A 9,051-nucleotide genomic window follows, 5' to 3' on the forward strand; every position below is an offset into this window, starting at 1 on the left:
CAGTTTATAAGAAGGATCAGAGAAAGAGTAAGTCTTTATGCCTAAAAAGGCACATGCCCCTGCACCAGAGAAGCAGTTTATTTAGTTTTATATTTATCAACACGAGAAATGCAAAGTTGAAGCCAGTCATGGGCTCTTTGAATTAGACAAATATGCCTACTATATTATATGATTTACCATTCGATAAAGGTTTTTTTATTCAAAGAAAATACCATAAAAATGTGTAGGCTATGTGGGGGCCCAGTTTAATTACCAATTTATAGATTCTCTGGTTTCATAAAAGGTTTGGACTGTACCTCCATCTGAGACTGAGCTTATGAAATAGGCCTATATACACAATACAAAGTTTTAAACACTCAAATGTGTTTTATCCCCTTTATTTAAACTATTACACAACAATTTCTTTATTGGTAGAGATCATCATCTCCTTCTTCTCTGTATAAACCTGGCCTTGCTGGGCCAGGCCCCGATGTTCCCTGATTTCGCGTACCTGTACTTGCTGGGAACCTGTGAAAATAAAGTACGATGTGGTCTGAATAGAGTTTTTATTGATCTTCAGTATTAATAATGACATTTTAAGTAGGCGTACCTAAAGTTTCCAAATCCTCTGCTTTGCTGGAGTGTTTGAGCAAACATCTCGTACTTTCGAATGTCATTATCACTGACAGAACGGCGTGCAAACCTCATCGCTTCCTCAAAGTGATCCCTCCTGATCTCTGGCACTGGGTCATAGTCCTCATCCTGCATTAGAATATGTTTCAATGTTTTATAAAATGAACAATCATATGGTGTGTGAGAACAAACAAATATGGTGTGTGTGTCCCCAGTCCAAAGGCTGAAAGCTACAAAACACACAGCCGCCCTTTTGGGAACTGTTACTGTTCCACTGTCTCACCCCGTCCCAGACATTGGTCAGCCTGGTACAGCAGAGGAGTGGAGTGCTGTTGGTAAGAATAAAAAACAAAAACAAATTAAAACCTCACCATGGGAATGCCCGGTCTGCTCTGCCTCTGGCGTTCAGCTTTGATCTCTGCCTCAATAGCCTCACGTATGGCCAGTTTACACGCTCGCTGGCAGATTTCTGTCAGGTCTGCGCCTGAAAACCCGTCTGTGATGCCAGCCATGTATTCTAGATCCACATCCTAAAAAATAAACATGTAGCTGTAAGGATTCCTTCCTAACAAACTTCTACATTTGATTGGGACTGACACAAAAGTCCAATAGCTTGTGATTTCCTGTTTTAAAGTGTAAACATGGTATGAAATATCAAACAGAAAATTCAAACAAAAGCACATTATAAAAATAGCACTTTTTTTAACTACATTGAAATGTTGAAATGTAAATTATCTAATATTTGACGGTCAAACAATTATGATTTAATTTTCATACTGTTGGATCCAAAAAATGTAACATGGCCTAATTTAAATATGCAGATGGAAACCAGCTATTTAGCTGGTGTGGAATATATGAGCTTTACGTAAAGACCAAACTAAACAAAATTCAGAGGTTCAGAAAACTAACTCGAGCCACTGGAGATTTTCTGAGGTTTGCACGAAGGATGGCCATGCGTGAAGGTTTGTCTGGCAGCGGGATGTAGATGAGCTGATCCAGACGCCCTGGTCTCAGAATGGCCGAGTCTATAATGTCAGGTCTTGTGAGAGAAAACACCAAATTATTCAAACTTTAACTCTTCACTCTTATTTTTTTATATTGACTGGGTATGAAAATACAAACCTATTAGTGGCACCAATGATGAAGACATTCTTTTTGTCAGACATACCGTCCATCTCAGTGAGAATCTGGTTGATAACTCTGTCTGCTGCCCCACCTGCATCGCCTGCACCACCTCCTCTAGATTTGGCAATAGAGTCCAACTCATCAAAAAATAGGATGCAAGGGGCTGCTTGTCGTGCCTGAAGAAATAAATAACCAAGAAATGTGTTCAGAAACCACATGTTGAAGGCTCCACCCCTCCCTGCAGTGAGCCCTGGGTAAATTTACCCCCTTTACCCCCTCAGTCTGATGGCCCTGCACACCTTATCAAAGACATCTCGGACATTGGCTTCAGATTCACCAAACCACATGGTGAGCATCTCAGGGCCTTTGATGGAAACAAAGTTGGCTTGACACTCATTGGCAATGGCTTTTGCCAACAGAGTTTTTCCACAGCCTGGAGGTCCATAAAACAACACTCCTCGTGATGGGGTCATCCCAAACTTCAGGAACTTGTCTGGGTACTCCACTGGATACTTAGAGAAGAGATGACAAAAATTATGTTATGGGGTGGGCAATATGACAAGATAAAATGGAATTGTGATCTGCACTTTTCATAATTAGTCAATTTGGATAGCTTTTTCTATCTATCAGTTGTGTCCGTTTACTGCAGCCCGGGGTTAAGATAAACTGATTTATTTAATAGTCAAGGCCCACTACACTCTTATAATGAGGTAATGATCTATTTAGTTTAGTTATGCTGCTGAATGAAGTAGATCAGATGGACCTGAGCGACTGTCTATTACCAAACCTGGGACCCTCTTACAGTGAGGTGAGAGTGCCAATATATGGTCTTTATATGTCAAAACAAATCTAATGTAAAAGGATCAAAATGTGGATGAGACTGAGCCTTTTATAGTTTGTTTGTACCTGAACAAGCTCTTGTAGTTCAGTCTTGACCTCCTCCAGGCCCCCGATGTCATCCCAGCTAACATTTGGTACCTCAGCCACAGTCTCTCTCAGGGCTGATGGGTTGCTCTGACTCAGGGCCCACTAGTAACAAATATTACATATATTCATCTAGTTTCAATAGTGTGATCTGTGAGAAGGATCAAAAGTACATATACATATAAAGAGTTTACTTGAAAATCGTCCATGGTGACCGCTAGAGAGTTGAGCAGATCTGCATCAATGGTTTCATCCTCCAGGTCAATGACAGTCATCTTCTTGCGGATGGCTTGTAGAGCAGCCTCTGAGCACAAAGCTGCCAAATCAGCGCCCACATGGCCATGGGTCTCTGTGGCCACCTGCCACACAGAAGCAGTGCAAGAAAAATTTCTTAGGGCTAACAATTATTTTAGTAAATCGATTAGTCAGGGGGATATATTTTATTTATTTTTTTCATAAAATGTTCATACGGATGCTGATAATCTATGCGTTATAGTCAGATAATGATTAACAGTTATTCAAATAATCAAACTTTTCACAATTTTTCCAATTAATTGTTTCAACCCTAATGCTTCCCCTTGTATTCCTTTCTCCGGAGTTATTCTGGTTATTCTCAAAAGGTTATGGCAACCCATGATAGGCTTACAATACTAGGTGCAAATAAATTAAAAAAAATCAGTTTGAATGGTTGCAGTCTTCAAATCTTCAAAGACTCCAGTTATTTTTGTAAGTAACTGTCCTCTGCAGAGGAATTATTTTCCCTGTCTTCTTGAAGTTTGCAAACCCTGAAGTTTAAACCAATATATCCTAAAAAGCTTCTGATTCTTTTAAAAGGTGTGCATTTCACATTTAGTTTTGTAATGCTACTTAAGTGTCTACAACGTGCACAATGATCTGAATTTAATTTATTTTTTTTTTTTTTTTTTTTTTTGAGACAGAAATTGTAACTAAAAACAATGACAATTTTTGTATTAGTAGAGAATGCATAGACTCACCCTCTCCAGATCAACATCATCTGCCAGTTTCATGTTTTTGGTGTGGATCTGTAGGATCTCCAGTCTGCCAGTGGAGTCTGGGATCCCGATGTCAATTTCCCGGTCAAACCTGCCTGTAAACCAGTGTCTTTGTCAATACATGTGCTGTTACCTGACTGTCCATGTGCTTTGAAAGTGTCATCACCAAATCTCCTCAGGGCAGGGTCGATGCTGTTGGGACGGTTAGTGGCTGCCATGACGACCACATGAGCCCGCTGCTTCAGGCCATCCATCAGGGTCAGGAGCTGGGACACAATCCGCCTTTCCACTTCCCCATGGGTCTACACACAAAATATGTGCAAAGGAGGAAGAATAAGGACTATATCTATGTTTCTGACACACATTAGAATTAGATAAATCTACCATAACACAGAATACAGAATATCAATATTTTTATTGATCTATAGGACTTTGCACTCGTAGGTCCATTCATGGGGTACATACAGTATTTAGTTTTAAGTGTTAATCGCTAAGGCAACAGCATTCTGAAACCCATGAATAGATGTATAATAAGGGCCTTATAATACACCATTGTACATGGTGGATGAAGTACTCAGTTTTGTTAAGTAAAAGTACACATATGGAGGTAAAAAGTTACTCAAGTAAAAGTATCACATAAAAAAATTACTTTTGTAAAAGTATTTAAGTACTTTAAGAGTAAAAATTAAAAGTATTTCACACATGTGATAAATGTAGAGATACTGATTAAAAATTACACATATTTTAGTCAACACTTACAATATGAATCAATTTAATCTTGTGTATTTATGTTTGTTTTCAAAACCAAAGCTTGAACTCAAAAACATAAGTCAGGATGTTATCACAAACAAGGTAAAAATAACCCCTCAAATCACATGAAAAGTACTTTTTAATTTTCAGTCCAGTTAAAACATTTAGTGGAGTACAAAGTACAGGTACTTGCTCTCAAATGTAGTGAAGTAAAAGTAAAAAGTATCCACTGTAAAATTTATTTCAAGTATAGGTACCTTAAAAATCTGTAGAAGTACAGTAACTTTACTGCCTGTACTTTGTTACCTTCCACCACTGTTGCATGTACAGCAAACAATTTCTATTCACCTTTTCTCTTTTGGGAGCAATTGCATCCAACTCATCAATAAAAATAATGGCAGGGGCATTGTTTTCTGCTTCTTCAAATGCTTTTCGGAGGTTACTTTCTGACTCTCCTGCCAGCTTACTCATAATCTCAGGTCCTATGCAAAATAAATTATAACATTGTCAAATTCAGCTACATCATTTTAGCTTATCTAAAGCTGTGAGAATACCAGTGTCTCACCGTTGATAAGAAAAAAGAACGCCCCAGTTTCATTGGCAACAGCGCGGGCCACTAGGGTTTTTCCTGTGCCTGCTGGTCCATAGAGCAGAATACCCCTGGGAGGCTGTGTGCAGAGGAGACAATAAATATTAAGAAACACACAAACGTGTTTACTACAGCACACTTATGCATATGACAGATTAGGCTACTCTTTTCACTAAACATATGTAAGATTTAAGATTACGTTTTTTTGTTTGTTTTTTCTAGTTCTATCAAATTTTGGTGAAACTTCCTGGTTGGACGTGAGCAGCAGCCGTGACATGCCTAGGAGTATTTCCATAACTGTTACCTAGCAACCATAATGTTAAGGGTCAAAACAAAATTGCATATATATAGACTTAATAAATGAGAACACCTCTGTTTGGTTGAATGAAAGGTTAAGCTGGCCTTCCTTGTTCATAAATTGTTGCATTTTGGATGGAATTTTTCAGGTTAATGATATAAATAGAGGTATTCTTTTTAGTATTCACCACTACTTCAAGTGTTTTTGTACTTTTCCTTTCAACTTTTCTCCATAAACTGCTGCTTAACTAATATAGAATTACAAGACGTATGATGACAACCTGTTCTATGCACTTTATTATAATGACAAATCAACAGCACCTTGACCCCAATGGCCTTGAAGAGTCCAGGGTGCCGCAATGGAAGCTCCACCATCTCCTTGATCTGTGCAAGCTGTTTCCTGCAGCCACCAATGTCATCGTAGCCCACATCATTGAGATTTTCTTCCTCATCCTTGAAAACAACAGACATTACAATTATGAACAAAGACATAATTGTAATATATATATATATATATATATATATATATATATATATATATATATATATATATATATATATATATATACACACATACATACATACATACATACATACATACATACATACATACATACATGCATTGCATGCATGCATGCATGCATGCATGCATGCATACATACATACATACATACATGCATGCATGCATGCATGCATGCATGCATACATACATACATACATACATACATACATACATACATACATACATACATACATACATACATACATACATACATACATACATACATACATGCATACATACATACATACATAGATGATACAAACTGACACAAGGTTGAAGAAAGTGCAATTCAGTTCAAAAGTTGTCTGAGCTACATAACCACAGTAGGATAAACACATGTGCCTGTTGTAGAGTCTTATATACCTCTCTTTTAATTGGCTCGCCATCACAGTAAAGGACTGTATCTGGGGCAACAATACAGTGTGGGCTGGGGTCTGTCTCCACCACTTTGAACTCCACAGCACGCATGCTCCCCCGCACCAGGAACACATCATCTGTTAAGACACAACCGCAGCCATATTCAGATCAATACAGTATTATTTACATAGGTATTTTTTTAGACATTACTGTAGTCTTTCAATCATTCACTACACAGGCACATGGCAGCTGTACTGTGCCATTGGCCAGCTTCACCCCTGTCAGAACCACTCTTTCATAATGTGAAATCTTTAGAATACCTTTGTGCACAGGCCGGTAAGCCTCTAGAAAGTAGGGTTTTAGGAAGACTTCAAACAGGTTTCCAGTCAGACCCTCCACTGTGTCGTCGATGGGGAGCACATGGACCTTTTTGCCATATTTGATATCCGGACAAGCATTTATACTGCAGCAAATGCATTAAATGAGCATATTATTTCCATGTATTTTAATTTTATGAATGGGACCTTGTACCTGATGACGTCACCAAGGTGTACACGCAGGTTGCTCCTGGTTACGCGATTGATGCGAATGCGGTCGTCTCCACAGGTGGCATCAGTAAGCATGATGCAAACCGTCTGCCGGCGTTTCCTGCCTCTCAGCACCACCGTATCGCCTCGGAAGAACTGCAGCTCCTCCGTCTTGTTCTAGTGAAGACAAACTATGTCTCAGATGTTTAAGTTGAAGTAGGCCTATATTATTTCTTTATCCCATACTTTTGTGGTTTGCTAACTAATGTGTACAGCCAAGAGACATAGTCCCTTTGGTGTTTCCTGGATCTGTTCTGGGCCCTCCTTCTGGTGGGACATGCCCAGAAAAGAAGTGGAGGAGCAGTGTCTCTACTCCGAGCTTCTCCTGCGTGACTGACCTCCTCAACCTATCTCTGCGAGACTGCTCATGAGATGAGACCAGGTACATAGACTGATCAGTAAATCAAGAGCTTTGACTCAGCTCCTTCGACTCAGCTGCTTCTTTACCGTAACAGTCCAATACAGCGGTAGCATCGTTGCAGATGCTGCACCAATCCAACTGTCAATCTCAAGCTCCATCCTTCCCTCACTTGTCAATAAGACCCTGATATACTTGAAGTCCTCCACTTGAGGCAGGGACTCTCCACCCACCTGGACAGGGCACCACCTTTTTCTGGTCGAGAACCATGTCGTTGGATTTGGAAGAGCTGATTTCCATCCCAACCGCTTCAAACATGGCTACAAACTGGCCCAGTGCAGAGTATTTCTAACCAACATAAACAAACGATGTGTTGTCTTGAGTGTCCCTGAACAGTCACTAAAGCACAAATGGTCAATCATTTGTTCATTTTCAAAACAAGTAATCACTTATTATTGAAGCCTTTCAAAATTAACCAATGGTGTATTATGTATTATTTTATGTCATATTGTTAAAAGATCATCGTTTGATACTAAAACAGTTGATCGCTTACTTATTACTTTATTACTTATCATCACTATTTTGTGGGTTTGCTTTCATTTCTTTTGAACCAATGAACCCTGAATTGTGACGTTTTATTGTATGTAAAATGCCTTTCACATGGACACAGACCTGTGAGAGGCAGACGATGCTGCTGTCTTCATTAATAGCTTCATCCACTATGAGCCTGTTGGGCCTGTGTTTTTGCTTGAGGATGGCTGTGGAGTAGTCTTCCCCCTTTGAACTTCAACACAGACACAGTGAGAGTGAGACGCACTTGTGAAGCTCTCATTTCTTCATGTGACTCTGAGCCCAATTTAGACTTGGCACTTGGCATCCACATAGCAACATGCAACTCTTCTAACTGTTAAACTGCTCAAATTGAAAGCTAAATCCTGATTTTTTTTTCCAACTATGCATACAAACTGTTTTATACTTACTCTGGTCCTCCAGGTCCTGGCATGTTGTCTGTCTCCTGTCTCCAGTCTCTTTGGTGCACAACTTTTTTTTAAAGGTATTTCACCTAAATTTGATGGGACACGAGTTATGGAAATATCCTGCGGAAGAATTTTTAGATTTTTCCTCCACTGTGCTCCATGTTTGTGGCTGTTTATCGGAGGTCTGAATACGACCAACTGTCTCATCCACATCAGATCTTTTTATAAACACACACCAGTGTTGCTTCTCAACAGTTAAAGGGACATCAGTGCAGTTAAAACCAGCTCATTACAACACAGTGCAGTGCAAATGTTGATAGCACTAATAACTACATTTTAATTAGCTGTAAACATGAACAAAAACGAAATTGTTTATTAAAGAAGACTTACTGTGCTTGTGTCTGCTGTATAAATATAATCTATGACACCTGTGGATCATTATGTTATAATTTGGACATTTTAAATCCCAATATTCATCTAAAACAACTCAGTGAAAGAAACAATTTTGTTGACTTACACTTTAGAAAACTAAGGTTCCCAGTGGAAGCTGACGACGCTGTAAACGTCATCACAACAAAGAGCCGTGTAGCTGTTGGCCCCTCCTATGAGTAGCTGCAAATCACACTAGCGAGGATCAGATTTTTTTTTTTTCCATTTGTGCGAAAATGACGGTGCGACTCTACCAAAACCTTTTTTGTATCACCGATTAAGAAAATAACAGGTGGCAGTGAAAACGGGTATTGATTTACAAAATGGATTCTTAAAAATAAGAGATTAAAGATTGATCAGACATGTACAAATCACTCCAAAAACAACTTCAGAGGGTGAATGAAAAGGGCAAACATCTATGGCATGGTCAAAAGCTCTGAAAAGTCCATTTTGCTAAATACCAAGCAAGTC

At 39.0% G+C, this 9,051-nt stretch overlaps 1 protein-coding gene across 1 annotated transcript; it reads right to left on the reverse strand.

Annotated features, from left to right (window-relative positions):
• Positions 1-367: 367 nt before the first annotated feature.
• On the reverse strand, positions 368-8,381 carry zgc:136908 (Transitional endoplasmic reticulum ATPase). The gene is made up of 18 exons (XM_033974719.2): positions 8,155-8,381; positions 7,847-7,958; positions 6,761-6,933; positions 6,550-6,692; positions 6,236-6,366; positions 5,632-5,763; positions 4,990-5,092; positions 4,773-4,906; positions 3,841-3,976; positions 3,657-3,769; positions 2,856-3,020; positions 2,644-2,766; positions 2,037-2,249; positions 1,735-1,913; positions 1,522-1,651; positions 984-1,142; positions 590-741; positions 368-507 (listed from the first exon to the last, which is right to left on the reverse strand). Exons 1-18 carry the CDS (start codon positions 8,175-8,177, stop codon positions 405-407), a joined length of 2,424 nt encoding a protein of 807 aa, XP_033830610.1. The 5' UTR covers positions 8,178-8,381; the 3' UTR covers positions 368-404.
• Positions 8,382-9,051: the final 670 nt, after the last annotated feature.

The sequence above is a fragment of the Periophthalmus magnuspinnatus genome, chromosome 1 (assembly GCF_009829125.3).
Source record: "Periophthalmus magnuspinnatus isolate fPerMag1 chromosome 1, fPerMag1.2.pri, whole genome shotgun sequence".
Classification (NCBI taxonomy): Eukaryota; Metazoa; Chordata; class Actinopteri; order Gobiiformes; family Gobiidae; genus Periophthalmus; species Periophthalmus magnuspinnatus.

What these genes read in the sequence shown, in the direction of transcription:
- zgc:136908 (XM_033974719.2), bottom strand. Translation starts at nt 8,177, where the DNA reads ATGCCAGGACCTGGAGGACCAGA. An exon ending in GCATCGTCTGCCTCTCACAG is followed by an intron (nt 6,934 to 7,846) that starts GTCTGTGTCCAT and finishes TGTCTTCACTAG; the next exon opens with AACAAGACGGAGGAGCTGCA. An exon ending in GCGAGCCAATTAAAAGAGAG is followed by an intron (nt 5,764 to 6,235) that starts GTATATAAGACT and finishes GTTGTTTTCAAG; the next exon opens with GATGAGGAAGAAAATCTCAA.